Source organism: Micromys minutus (assembly GCF_963924665.1).
Source record: "Micromys minutus genome assembly, chromosome: 3".
Taxonomy (NCBI): domain Eukaryota; kingdom Metazoa; phylum Chordata; class Mammalia; order Rodentia; family Muridae; genus Micromys; species Micromys minutus.
This window is the reverse complement of record NC_137972.1, coordinates 55,787,911-55,802,587: the sequence shown is the minus strand read 5'-3', so window position 1 is coordinate 55,802,587 and position 14,677 is coordinate 55,787,911. Positions and strand designations below refer to the sequence as shown.

The 14,677-nt window shown below is 52.2% G+C and overlaps 1 protein-coding gene across 1 annotated transcript in view; it reads right to left on the bottom strand.

Annotated features, from left to right (window-relative positions):
- PLXNA1 (plexin A1) overlaps positions 1-14,677 on the bottom strand; it is a 44,868-nt gene that overhangs the window by 19,348 nt on the left and 10,843 nt on the right. The window contains exons 4-10 of the mRNA XM_080914383.1: positions 7,510-7,650; positions 6,470-6,570; positions 6,107-6,230; positions 5,861-6,014; positions 5,406-5,505; positions 4,125-4,239; positions 923-1,123 (exon numbers count right to left, since the gene is read on the bottom strand). Of these exons, the coding sequence (XP_080770509.1) occupies positions 923-1,123; positions 4,125-4,239; positions 5,406-5,505; positions 5,861-6,014; positions 6,107-6,230; positions 6,470-6,570; positions 7,510-7,650 (936 nt within the window). The remainder of the gene's footprint in view (positions 1-922; positions 1,124-4,124; positions 4,240-5,405; positions 5,506-5,860; positions 6,015-6,106; positions 6,231-6,469; positions 6,571-7,509; positions 7,651-14,677) is intronic.

Below are 14,677 nucleotides of genomic sequence, written 5' to 3'. Positions count from 1 at the left end.
TATCAAATCTCCTGATACCCTTTCTTCCCGTTAAACACTGCTGAAGGGAAGATAAATGGGGGTCTGCAGAGAAGAGAGCAACAGAGACAGGGATGGAGAGACACAGGAAGCAGAGGCAAGAAAAAGGGGTGATAAGAGTCAGAGGAGAGAGTGTGGGATGAAGGTTATGTGAGGAGCCAGTAAAAGAAGGATGGGAAATGAAAGGGGAGAGTGTAGCCTTCCCTGTTTGATAGAGAGCTGTCTACTTGGACCCCAACTCCTGCCCTGGGCTGCTGGGTGGGGACAACTACAGTCTTGCCAACAACCCGGTGTCCACATGCTCTGCCAATCTGGGCCTAAGCCTGTTCCAAAAATTTCACTGTCCTGGCTATTCACTTCCTAGATAGAGGGGAAATGAGGCCTGCCAGTAGTTAGGAGCCAGAGGAGAGCTCAAGATGTAAGCTCAGGTGTCCCATGCACATCCAGAAAGGGTTTGTTCTCTAAAAAACTCTGCTCTAGAAAAGTCCTCAGGACCAGACTTGCTAAATTCAATGACAAATTTGGGAATGTCACTGAGAGGTATGAGATTTCCTCCATGGGTTTTCCCTACCCACCCAGCAAGGCCACCTGCTGACCTTCAGATGGCCATAGTGTGGGTAGTCTTCCTTTGTGGCCAAAGGATGGAGACACAGGCTATGGTCACTTTACTAGCTATTGTAATTAAGAACAACGTGATCGTGCAGCCCCACCACCAATACTTACCCAAGGACTCCGTGTTGGTCAGGAAGCCAGCAGAGCCCTCAGATCTTCCGAGGGTCCACCTGGCCACATAAGCCATCCTGGCCTTTCTTTGCTAACAAACCAGGTTTGGGACTGGGTGAGCAATGGCCCACTCCAAAGCATGGAGCACCCCACAAGGCCCACCCGACTGCTATTCCCTCACCGAGGAGTTCTGGCATTGCAGGCTGGAGCTGTTGAAGCGCAGTGCAGTGACACGGGCCGGGCTGCCTGGGATGTGGAAAAGACACTCGTACCCTCGCTGACCCGACTGCGGCTGTGGTAGGTTCCGTGCGGCCAGGGTGATGGGCTTCACCACACCCACTGGCACATAGATGTGGGTAGAAGGCAGGATCTGCGGGCAGTCCTGAGGACAGCAAAGCACTGGCTAAGCTGGGTCTGGTGGCTCACAAAGCCCAGGTTCCCTGTGTCACTATGCATCTGAGCACTGCAAACACTGGTCTTCAGGTCCTGCTCCAACCCGGATACGATGCACAGGGCTGGCCTTTTACTCTTGCCATATCCTAGGACCTCACTACTCACTCTAGGGGCCACAGGTACCCCAGCTGGCCCACAGCTGCAAAGACCTGAAGCAGGAGCCAAGACAGGGTGCTGGGGTAACAGGCTCCCAGCTGGGGGTCTGGGAAATGTAAAAATTAGCCGGGCCCTGTAGAAAAACAGCAGGGTCCCCCCAGGACCAGGGTTTCAGCAACAATAACTGATGCAACGCCCGGCTTGCTTGCAGCATGGCTGGCAGCAGTCTCAGGAGAAGACGCCCAGTGGGAGCGTGTGGCGCAGCTTTAAATAGGGATGCTGAAAACAGGCCTGGTCCTTGGGGACTGCCTTGGCTCCCAAGATGTAGGCCCAGGATCTGCTCGGCAAGGCCCAGAAGAGCCTGACTCTGACCCAGCCTCTCACTGTTTGACCCCAGAAGATCTGGACAGGCGCAGTGAGCAAGACTGTGGGATGCCCATGTATTCACTGGCCACCAGCCCCAATTGAGGTGGCAGCCCTGGTGAAGACACTGGTATATAGAGCCACATCCATACTGCTGTCTCCATACCATCTGAGGAGTACTTGGTGACTGTACCCCAAGACTCAGGCTGTGATGGGACCTAGCTGAGAGAATAACATCAATTTAGTCTCAGCCTCCCCTAAGCCCCCAACAGCCATGCTGAGCTGAGCTTACCATCCACTCAGTACAACATACCAGGCCCAGAGCCTAGCATTGCTCACTGATCCCTGCAATACCTTTGTGTGAGTGCAGCAGACACAGGGTAGACATGGCTGAGTGGTGCCTAGCCAGATCCTCCTGTCTGCCCATCTAACCCAATACTGTCTTCCTAGCTCTCAGTCTGCCAGCCACATTCTGGATGGGTGAGGTACCTGCTTGGACCCCCAGGTAGCTTCTACCTCACCTAGCCTTCTGTATCCTATCCAAGTCAAGCAGCATATCTTCTAGTTATGGTTTCCAGAACTCATAGGCACAGATGAATGGGACCCATGGGGCACACAGGGTCAAGCTGAATTAATCCCACCAGCCACTTGTACCTCAGGCCCTGCTGACAGGAGGTCACAGAGCTTTTGTGGTCTATTGGCTTAGGGACCAGCAGCCCTGAAAAGTCTGATTCCTTGCTTCTCAGCAGCCCCAGGCAGCAAACACTGTGGAGTGAAGCCAGTATCCCCGCCTATGGCTTCTGATTATGCCTTTACTCCAGGACCAACCTGGAAGTAGCCAAGACAAGGGGATGTTTGACCACAGCCCTCTTCCCTCATGCAGACAAGGCTACTTCCCTGTTGGGAACTCAGAGGTCATCCTAGGGCTTAGCAAGGGTACTCTCCACCCCTACATCAAGGTCAGAATGTGGAACTACTAGGGCATTCCAGGCCCCCAGGACTGTCAGTGTGCGCTCTGATGACGTTTCTGTGAGGTTCCTTCTAGGGCCTACCACCCCATGCTGGCTGCCCATCTCACTACCTGTTCAGCAAGCCCCGAGTACAGGGCAGCAAGGCGAGTGCTTACAGGTTTTTCTGCATCAGAAAGTCACAGACTGTTGTGAATCTGTATGAGGTTCCCCAGAGTCAGAGGCATGGAGATGAGTGTGCTGCCTGCCACTGAGTATGCTGTGTTTATGGCATATGTCTAACACTGCTGACCTTCCATACAAAGCTGCAACTAAAGAAGAGCATGCACACATGGGATCAACCCATTCCCCAAAAGACCCTTCCCTGTGCAGACAAATCAGGCTCTATGCTGCCCATCCCACCCAGAATGCCATGGCTGCTTGAATACCTTTGCTGTGTGAGTATGAGAACCTTAGTGGGTTGCCACTCCAGGGAGTTTCCTGTTAATAAAACTTCCTGGAGGTGATGGGCTACTCAGAGCAGGATTAGAGGGGCACCAGAGAAGAAAACTGGACCACCTTGGCTCCAGGAGCCACCAACAGGGGTCTCTCCTGCCTTCTATTAGCACATAGCTGTCTCTGGGACTGCATAGGCCTCTGGAAGTGGCCTCAGGCCAGCCCTGGCCAGGTCCCAAGGCCCCTCCCTGACTTGGCTCCTACGTTCTACCCTAGATACTGTGGTCCAGTTTTCTGACTGCTACCCTTCTAGAAACACTGCCCCACCATCATGTCCCCTGCTCTACCCACTGTCACAGCCCCCATCACCATTAGGTCCAGGGTCTTGCCTTTTAATGCCACCTTGTCCTAGGAGACATCAGTCCAGGAAGCAGCAGGATGATGGGGGGATGCAGGAAGGAGGGACAGAGGAGGGCAGCTCATAGGGCCCCACTCACACACGACCTTCTGCTGAGCTTTCCAGATAAGTCCAGTCTGGCTGCAGCTCCCACAGACCCAAGAGAATTCATGGCCTCCCCTTCCTAAACCCAGCACAGTATTCACAGTGAAATGAATGGGTCCTGATTTAAGTCCCAGCCCCACACCAACATGGACCAACTTCCCATCCATGCAGGCCTGTCTGCCCAGGATGTCGTAGGTTCCGGAAGTGGCTTGCTACTCCTACAGTCAGACGCAGCAGCAATTACTATGGGGCTTCAGAAACCCCCAGAGTTCCACTGTTAACTTCCCTCCCAGCCTGGGAAAAGAATTATTTTGAAACATGCTGGTCAGACTGCTCTGGCACAAGCTACCACAGGGCCTCTATCTCCCAAGGACTACAAAGGACAACCATGGCCACCAGCAAACAGTTCCAGTTTGGCCTCAGGCTATGACATTCAGAAGTTGTTCCCACCTTGGTTACACCTCATAGTATATACAATTGGCATCCTAGCCACCCATGGGTATTGTTGTGTGGTACCAAGGGTCACTGGTATTTCTGATGCCTCCAGGCCTTGAATGCAGCCTTACCTCAGACATGTTCACACGGCCTTCCAGAAAGGCACAGTCGGCCGCATTGTTGGTACAAACATGGCGGTATTTGCACCAGTGGCAGGGGAAGGAGCCATTGACACAGGCCAGGCAGCTGCAGGGAGGAAATGGGACAGTTAGGGAGTTGTGCTTCCTTGTGCTTCTACCATGAGGACCTAGGGTGCTGCTTCTCCTCAGGGTGTCACCTCAGGGCCTTTGCAATGGCTGCCCCTGCAAAGAAGGTCACCAGACCTGCTGCCTGTTGCACAAGCCTCAATGAGAATGGTGTTACCTCCTCTGACTCTCTTCCTCTTCAACCCAGTACTGGTCACTGCAGAGACCCCTGGCCACCATGACAGAACCAGAATGTACTTTTGAGTATGCCAGAAGTCACACTTCCCACTTAAATGAGCTCAGACTGGTATATGCTGGGAGTGGTTCCATTAACTGCTCAGATTTCAGTTCACGTCTGCCTGTCCTATCCTTGGGTAGGAGATGTTCAATGTGCATCTCACAATCCTGGGGCCTTGCAGAGACAGCCACATGGCCTCCAGAATATACCTCCCTGCCCTACAGAGTTCTAGTCACCTTGCTCTTGAAGACAACTCCAAGAAAGCCCTGGGAGTCTCTCAATAAATGAAAACAAGACTGAAAAGCCAGCCAACCCCATGTCCCAGGCAAAGCTTGATAAAATTCTCTCTGAAATCCCCACCCTTGCCCTGACCTTCTAAGGACCCTCTTTTGACAAGTTCTTTGGCTAGTAATAGACTTTAATATGTCCCCAGCTTCCTTGTACTAAAGCCACATGCTCACAGCCAAGTTGGGAAGAACCAAACAACGCTGCCCCTGCCCAACTACCTGTGCCCACCCAGAAGTCCCAAGAACTAGGCAGAAGCCAATGCTTGGGTGTTGTACTGTGCAACAACTATTTTCAGTCCCACAGTCAACACACACTGAGTTGTCATGTCTGGGTTCTACAATGGCCAAGATCAATGCCCACTCTGGTGGCCAGCAGGGTTTTTCAAAAGTTATATCTCACTCTTTTGCCCAGTTCCTAAAACAGCTCTCCATAGGCACTGAAATACCAGCCACAGCCTCCTTCCATGCTGCCCTCAGGGCCTTGCCCAGCTAGCTCTTTAACCAGCAGGCTGCTTTTGTACAGCCTCTTAACCCATCTGCTTGAATGGATGTCAGCTACAGGAGTGCAGACCTGCAAAGAAGTGTTTGCAGCAAGAACACAGGAATGCGACTGCAGCAAGGGCAGGATCTAGGGACACTCACGACTGGTGAACACTGCAGTTATAGAAGACAAAGTCCACAGATGCAAACTTCTTTCCTGTTTCCTTGGACTTGAGGTAGAGCTTCACCACCCGCTGGTCACCTGTAGAACATGAAGGCTAAGCCATCAAGGCCATAGGCCACAGACCCGACACCCGCAGAGACAGCCCAGGTATAACCCATCACTCCTCTAGCCTATCCCAGGTAGCTGATGCTCCTTCCTTAATTGGCCACAAAGGAATCAGAACATGGGTCCCTCATGAAGGTTGAAAGGACTCACTGTGCTACTTGCCAAGCACTGACTGAACATGGACCACAGCAGGCAGAAACATGCTCAAACCACCACCAGGCTTTCCCCACATCCACCCCTTCTGAAGCTTTGTCTGGCTCCACACACCACCTGCTTTTCACACTCCTCCTGTACCTGCTATTGCCAAGCAGGTGAAGTACCCACTCACCCTGACCCTGTGTGATAGGTGCCACTTCCCGGGCAGAAGGTGAGTGGCAATGGATACGGCCATCTTCCAGGATGCTCTCAGTCTCTGTGAAGTCCTCAAAAGAGCAGTTGACACCAGCTGAGAGGTCAGGCACATTCCAAGCTTGCAGCACGAGCTGGCCATGGTGGAGGGAATAGCTAAGTGGTTACCTGTTCCACTTGCTCCACCCACTGCTCCTTCCCAGTCACCTCCAACAGCCACACTCACCGGCACCTGGGACATGGTGACTGATACATTGCGTGGCTGGACAGTTAACTGCACACACTGCAGCAGGTCAGAGGCAAAACGCTGGGGCTCTTCTGCCCGCTCACAGGCATCCTGCCTAGAGCAGCTGCAGGAAGAATATGCCCTGGTTGGGTTTATAGGTCCAGAGTTTCCAGGGCCACTGGAGAGGAGTACCTGGGCTGAGGGCATCGATTCCTCTGTCCCCACCTAATATTCCCATCACTTGTTGGTGGGGTCAAATAAGACCTAGGGCAGCTATGAGTATCTGAGATACACACACAGCAGGCTTCTAGGAGCCACTAGGCCAAATGTCACCCAACTTCAAGCCAGACCTCCCAGACTCACATGCTGTGCAGGACACACCAGCCACAGTGGGGGTCCCGAGACCCCAGGCACAGCTCACAGGAAGTATACTGGACACAGCTTTCCACTGGCACCCGCGTCACCTAAGGAAGGATCATAGTGTGAGGTCTGTCTAGGCTCATCTCAGGCTCTCGGCCCATCCTGAAGGAATTAAGTGTACTCAAAAGCCAGGCTGGGTCACCCTGCCTCAGCCAAGTGGGTCAACAGGACAAGAGGTCCAAGGCAAGCAGCTAGCTGAGACCTACAGCTGTGACCACACTTCATCTCCTACCTGTCTGGACTCCTTCCTGCCCTGGACTACTGAGGAATGGAGACTTGTCAGCTTGGTCAAAGACTGGGGCCAACCCCAGTGGTACTCAGAGGGGCAGGCCAACTCTGGATCTCCTCAGTTCTCAGGACCCAGAGGCAGAACCAGGAAGGATTGCAGAGGAGAAGCAAGAGCTGACCAGAAAGCCTAGCATCCTGCCTTCTTCCTTCCAATTACTATCTGTACTTCAATCATCTGCCATAGAGACACCAATTTACATAGAAGGGCAGGAATAAGCAACAAACTGGTAAGGCAGGGCTCATGAGAATGAAGCCTTGAAGACCTAGGCAAGCCAGGCTGGCCATGTCTCACCAAGGACATAGCTACAGCACACTACAGACAACCAGAGCCTGAGCCAGGTAAGCCCAGCCCAGTGTCCCAGTTCAATCCTCCAAAGGCACCTGTGCTTAGACAGTATAGTCACCCAAGTACCAGCTTCCATAGCTAGAGGTCACAGGGAAAGAGGACCTTCCATACCAAGCTACATGGATGGCATGGCACCCGCATAGCCATACCTCCTAGAACAGATCCACTGCCCATCTATCCATAGAGTGACATGTCAGGTTATATAGTCCATAGGATGCATCCAGGGGAAAAAGCAGCCTCATGATTCCAGGCAAGACATTCCTCAGTTTCCTTATGATTGGGTTCTCTGACTGGGGATCCTACCACAGCCACCCTAAAAGTTCATGGTTGAGTAGCCAACAGTACCCACCTGCTTCTCCGTCATAGCATAGAGGTACTGGCGGTTGGGGCTGAGGACCAGGTCACGCAGGATAGGGTTGCCCTCCTGAGCCACCACACTCTCATAAGCCAGGGCTGGCCTGCCACTGGGGTTTGCAAGGTCCACCAGAATCTGTGGTAGCAAAGGGTGCTCAATGAGGCAGGCCAACAACATTCCATCCTAGACCCATTTCACCTGATGTAAAGGGTCCAAGCCCTCTAACAAACACCTCCCACCAAAGTCCTGGAAGAACCATGCTAGTTCAGAATGAGCCGAGGTTGACACGGTTCACTGTCCCTGATCCAGTTCACCCCCAAGAACAGAGAGATAGGACAGACACACTAGACAGGTGGGTGTGCCTTGGTTCCTCTACCAGTCCAGACACCAAAACTCAGTAGTAGGGTACACAAGAGGTACAGTTCGTACCACCAAGCTGTAGGAACCTTGGCAGGCAGAAACTTCTTTCATGAGCCACCATGAGGTTTGTGAAAGAAAGCAGGTTTGAGGTAAGAGGGCAGGTTGAGACCCTGTGATCAGTATAGTCGAGGAACAAGACCAGGGGCTCACACAGAGAGGCCAAGGCCAGCCTTGGTGTCCTGGAATGAGGGATACCCCAGCAAGAAAGTGGCAGGGAGAAGGGGATCTCATCAGCACAGAAATATAGTTTAGATCCCAAATGCTAATTAGCCTGCTCCTCTCCTGCAGCCTTGGTACTGCAAGTATTTTTAGTTGCTTTTACCAAACAAATGTATTTAATTAACAGAGAGACCCATGGGGGCTTTCAAGATGGGACTCATGGGGCGGGTCTGCCCAGCTCAGCTGGGCCCGGGCACAGTCTCCTGGCACAAGACCTGCAGCTCGCTTTTATCCACTGTGCAGCTAAGGCAGCCTAGAATCTACCTCCAGCTTCTAACCCATCTGGCCTACCTCTCTATTTCTGGGTGCAAGGCTGGAGTGAGCTTGGCCTTCTTTGTACCTCCAGTAAGAAGACAGAGCAGACCTGGGGGTAGCAAGGGCAGCAAAACCAAGCATCCAACCATAGGCTAGCTCTGTCAGGAGCTGGGCGAGGGGCCAGCCAGGGTGGGGCCTGTGTCTCTGGGCCAAGAGACTGCTGGCTGGGAGAGAGGGGGAGGGTCACATTCCTGAGAGCCTGGGCCACCCCCCCCCCCACCACATCCGCTCAGCTGCCGCTCCACCAAGACAGGCTTAAGTCAAACCAGACCGGGAGGAGCTGGGTAAGTGGGAAGGTCCTGGGAGGCCTTCAGGGGCTGAGCCAATAGTTGCTCAAACTTTATTCCTCTGGCCTCTTGATGGACAAGTAGAAACAGCTAGCTGAGGCAGAAAGGGGCCAAACAGTCCAGTACCCCTAGAGCTGGCAAGGATACTAACCCTAACCTATAAAGCCTAGCTATGCCAGGGAAGGGTAGGGAACCAGGTCTGGATGACTGCTAGAGCAGATCATATCAAGCCAGCCCACACCGCTACACTAAGTGGACAGCACTGCAGTCAGAGACAAGGCTGGACTCACATCACCTAGGCCAAATGGGAATGAATCATGTCTCCCCCACCCCCAATGACAGAGACAGAAAAGCTTGCCTGAGACAGGTGCCAGGAAACAAGCCTGTTCAGTGGGCAGGAGACCGAGAACTACAGACCAATGTCTTCCAAGCCTCCAAGAACACAGCCATGACTCTACTCCCCCACACCCTAGACTTCCCCCACATCCTCCTCACTCCTGGTTGGTAGCCTTGCACTCAGCATGCAGGGTGCCCTGGACAGGTTCTCCTTCCACAATGACCACCGAACCCCCAGCCCTATCCTGCCTGTCACCAGGCATGCAGTAAAGGAACAAGTCAGAGCAGAGAGCAGTCCATAGGAAAGGATCACAGACCACCCAGGCTAAAGATGCCCTTCCCCCAGCCTGCCAGCTTCATTGACTGGGACAGGTGGTCTTGACAGCTGCAGTTGGGGGCACATGAGCCCAACTGTCCATCCACCTGCCCAGCAATGGGCCACATGCACAACCAGGTCCTAGGGACACAGCCCAGTAGAGGCTAACTCTGGGGAGGGGCCACTGGAAAAGCGTGGAAACCATTCCTGAGTTAGAGGAAGTGTGGGCATCAGGGAGGTTATAGACTTCAGTGTGTAGCAGCACTATGCTCTGAGCCAAGCCCTGCTCAGGCCAGACATGGTCTTTGTGCATATCAGTGTGCACATGTGTCACAGTGTCCCTGGGTACATATGTGATGATGGAGCTTATGTTTCGAACATGAAATGCCCCCCATAGGCTCATGTGTTTAAAAGTATTCATTCTCAGCTGCTTGAACCGTACAATCTTTTCGATGTGGGAGTCTTGTTAAAAGTACATCACTGGGGGGTGGCCCTTGAGGTTTATAGTCTGGGTCCACTTGCCTGCCTGCTGCCATGTCTTCCCTATTACAATGGACTCTATCACATGGTGAGCTAAAATAAACCCCTTTCCTCTTAATTGTTTTTGTCAGGTTATTTTATCTCAAAATCAGAAAATACAAGGCACCTGTGACAACATGTGTATGATGAAGTTCTCTAGTTGCATGCATGATGGGGATCCTTGTGTGCACATGTATGTGATGGAGTCCCTAGGTGCATGTATAATGGGGGCCCTGGGTGTATAGTATAGTATAGTTCCTAAGTGCATTCCTAATGGAATCTATGTGCACATGTGGGTAATGAAGTCCCTCTGTATACACATGGAATAGGCTCCTATATGTATGTATACATATAGTGACCCTGTAATCATATATGCAATGGGTGTATCCATGATAGGTCCTTGTGTATACCAGTTGATGGGGCCTCTCTGTACACGCATAGGACAAGGGTCATGGACACACATGCAATGATGGGATTCCTATATGCACATGTGTGATAGGGTCTCAATGTGTACATGTGTGTGATGATATGGCCTCTGAATACAAGAGTATAATGGGGTATATGTGTGTACACACATGTTCTAGTCTCTGAATTTATCTGTGATGTCCTTTTGTATACATATGATGAGTCCCTGTGTGAGCACGTGGATATGTGTAGTAAAGCTTATGTACACATGTGATGGGCTCTCCATACATACATATGTAATGGGTTCCTGTATACATGTGTATATAGTTCCTGGGACTATGCATAACAGAGTCCTTAAGGGCATATGTTTAAAGGGAAACTGTATACACATGTATGATGAGGTCCTCATGTACATATGTTTGATAGGATCTATGTGAGCACATGTAGTGGGGAATCCTATATACACACATATGATGAAGTCTCTGTATATACCTGTTTGATGGAGTAACCAGATGCTCAAATCCTCCAGTATACACATTTGTGATGGGACCTGTCTATAAATGTATATGTATATATAATGGGGTCCCTATATATATACATATGTGTGATGGGTCCCCATTGTATATACCTATGTAATGGTGGTCACTGTGTATACATGCATTTGATGGGGCCCCCCAGGTGCACTTTTACACACGGGCCCTTATGTGGAAACATGAGGGACACCTGACTGGAATGATGGTCCCAGGTCACACTGGACCCCATCAAGCTAGTCACAAACCATACAGACGGCAACCAAGTCCTAGGCACCTGATTGTAACTGGGGACAAAGTTTGCCCTGAAACATTGGGGAGCCTGCCAGAAGGGCATCCCAAGAGGGCAGAAGAAGAGCTTCAGAAGGCAGAGTAGGCACAGGGCCAGGACAATAAGAGCAGGGCAGCACTGACAGGGCAGGAGAGCCCACGTGCCAATGGCTCAACCCACAGCTGTCCACTCCAGGGCCACCCACCTGGAGACAGCTGCTCTGGCAACCCCTTGCAAAGCAGCTGGGCAACTGGCAGAACAGGGGAAGGCATGGGCTGGGGCATCCTGGGTATCCTTACCATCTCCAGCTGTTGCCTTGTTTTCCATTCTTTTCCCCAGACACCAGAATCTTCTGTAACTGTCCTGAGCAGCCCATTGCCTCTAGAAGCTGTGGTGGAGCCATCTAGCCTCCCTGGACACAGCCCCAAGCTGCACCAACACCTACTCATCCTAGTTTGGTGACATAGTCTTCTCCTTCCTGTGTCTGTGCTTCACAAGCCTCAGGTCTCTCTATCCTATCTGTTGCGATGGACCTGAAATCGGAGCTGACCAAGGAGAGAAGCCAGGTCAGACTCTGATCTCCCCAATGGACAGGAGCACCCTGCTCATGTATCCCAGGACACCTCAGGAGAAGCCATGCAGGAGGAGTCTGGTCAGGTTGGAGAGGAGGCTGCCACCAATGGGGAAGGCCAGAGCCCCAGGCTTGCCAGGCTGCCTGCTAAGCTCCAATCACCTCTAAGGCCCTGGCCAACTGCTGCAGGGCGGGTGGGCAGGCAGCTGACAGCTTAGCCAGGTCAGCTGTCCGTCCAGCCCTGAGCCAACAATGGGGCCATTGTCCAGACTGAGGGCAGGCGGGGTTGCTGAAGAGGATGTCTGGGCTATCCAGGCTGCATGCCAAGGCCGGCACGCGCCCTAGCTTCCCGGAGGCAGGGGGCTGTCCAGTTTTGCCCAACCTAAGAGAGGAGGTCCCTTGCTCTGCTTGCCCCAAGATAGCAACCTGGGCTGAACCTACAAACTACTTAACCCTGGCCTCCCTGCTTATGAGAGTATACTGGGTGATCTCACTTTCCAGGACAGGGTCTAGAGGAGAGAGGAGATCAAGAGCAGCATCCAGTGAGCATAGTAGTTCCTGCAAATAAAACCGCCAAGTCTATCTATCTATAGGAGGTTGTCATAGAAGGGCTATATAAGGCAGCCTCTATTCCCATAAAGGCCCTTCCTCTAACCCCTGATCACCACCTCTCAAAGGCCAGGCAGTTTTATAGTGTAAGTGTAGCTGGCACTTAGCTGCCCATAACTGGATGACAAAACATGGTTTATAGGTGCCCAATAGCTATAATTGGGCCAGGTATAGGCAGTAGTTCCAGTATTCCACATATAAGAATACGGGCAAAGAGGCTAGAGCTCTAGGCAAAGGACAGCCAGGGCTGTGAGGACCAGCTATAGCCTGCTCCAGAAGTGATCTTTCCCACACAGTGGATCACTGTGGCCAGCACTCACCTCTTAGGACTAGGAATTCAGAGGCCTGCAGTTCTACAGGAGAGAACATCTGATTGGAGGCTACCTGGAGACTCTGTGCTATAGCCCCGCTGTTCCCCATTCATGTACATGTTTCCTAGGACAGCCCTGAGCTGGGCTACTGTGGCCTTTCCTGACATGGATGAAACCTAACTGCTCCCAGAAGAGCTGCCCAGGGTGGGTAATCAGCAGGGAGAGAAAACAGAAATGGGTCCTGCTGAGTAGAGCCAAGGGTCTCCCACCTACTGCTTGGAACAAGACATTAGTCCAGAGGTTGAAAGAAAGACTAAGATCAGGGCCCAGCAACTCTTCCCAACACTGTCAGAACCTATGTCACAAAGGCTGGGTCCTTGGAGCAATATTGCGTGAAGCACAGTATGCCAGGCCGAGGGTCGCATGCTTGACCTGCCTGTGGCCCACAGTATGTAGCTTATGGACCCAGAGCAGGCCACAGCTTGGCACTGTGGTCAGGATGAGCCTCACAGCAACTGAGCGAAGGACACACAAAGAAAACGCACATGACTCAGCTCATTCCCAGAATGACAGCCACAAAGGGTCAGCCAGGGCATCCCAGGAACAGGCAGAGCCTGGGAGGGGCTCTAGAGATGCTGATGTTGGTGGTGTGTCCTCCAGTGAGCCTTCACCATGGGCACCATTAGGGGTGCCTCTAAGGACACAGGGTCTCTAACAGGGATGGGAGCAGAGGCAAAAAGGCAGGCAAGCTGGAGCCATCCAAGGTCAAGGGCCTATGTTGGAAGGCGGGGCTGCTTGTCCCAAAGCAGCCAGGCTGCAGCAGCACAGACTCTAATAGCAGCAGCTACAGCTGTAAATGAAGGAGGCCACAGGCACACTTGAACTGCAGAGTAAGCCGGTTGAAGGCTTCCCTCCTGCTCCGTGCTTTAGATGTGCTGAGCAGAGCTGTGTTCACCCCTCGGAACATCATCTGGAGACACTGTGATTAATACCCTGGGGAGCATACCCTCTTGGAAGAGACAGACATCTATGCCTGCACAGATGGGGCAGCCCAGGCTCAAGGGGAAGGCCTTCAAGGTTTGTGAGCATGGTCTGGCAGGACAATGGGCATCACAGCCACACCTGCTCCAAAGGATCACAGCAGCAAGAGGGCAAGAGAGAAGGGTAGTACTGGGAAATAACTAGAATACTACCACCCTCTCCTACCCTGACCCCAGTCCCATCTTCCACCCTCTCCAAGCCTCTGGCCAACTTACAGGGAGGCTCGGGCTCATGCAAGTCTAGGAAAGAAGAGGTTTCAGGAGAGGCTGGCTGACAAGGGTAGACCTCCTCAATGGCTGGGCTCCAACAGGCCCTTAACAAACGAGTGTGGCCTCAGGTGCTACCTCAGGTCCTTCCCTAAGTACTATCACCGGTTTTGGCCTGTGATGCCCTTTCTCAGCTGTTCAATGCTACAGCATGGGTCTCTAGCCCCAGACTAGTGCTTCATATGCACATTAGGTAGTTTATAGAGGTTTCTAGAAACAAGAGCTAATTGCCAACATTGAACACACACACACACACACACACACACACACAAAGAGAGAGAGAGAGAGAGAGAGAGAGAGAGAGAGAGAGAGAGAGAGAGAGAGAGGAAGGGAGGGAGGGAGGGAGGGAGGGAGGAAGAGAGAGAGAGAGAGAGAGAGAGAGAGAGAGAGAGAGAGAGAGAGAGAGAGAGAGAAAGATTATCTTAGAAAAATAAAATAAAAACAACAAAAGATGCCCTAGCAAAAGAGGCTATATTCCACCTGGCACACTTACCAGAGGACCTGGCTGGACCTCAGCCCTAAGTATAAGCAGAGAGGGTTACTGTCCTGGGTACCCCTTTCTTCCCAGGTTTCTGCAATAACCTGGAGCAGGTACTTGGCAGTTTTTGTAGAGGTAACTGAGCCATCTTGCAGGACCAAACAAGGCCTGCAACTGCAAACTCAGGCAAGAAATGGTTCTTTGGAGGCTGTAGGGGGAGCTATTCACAGGGCTTGGGCTCTGGAGCCCAGGAGGATGCTGGGAGGGG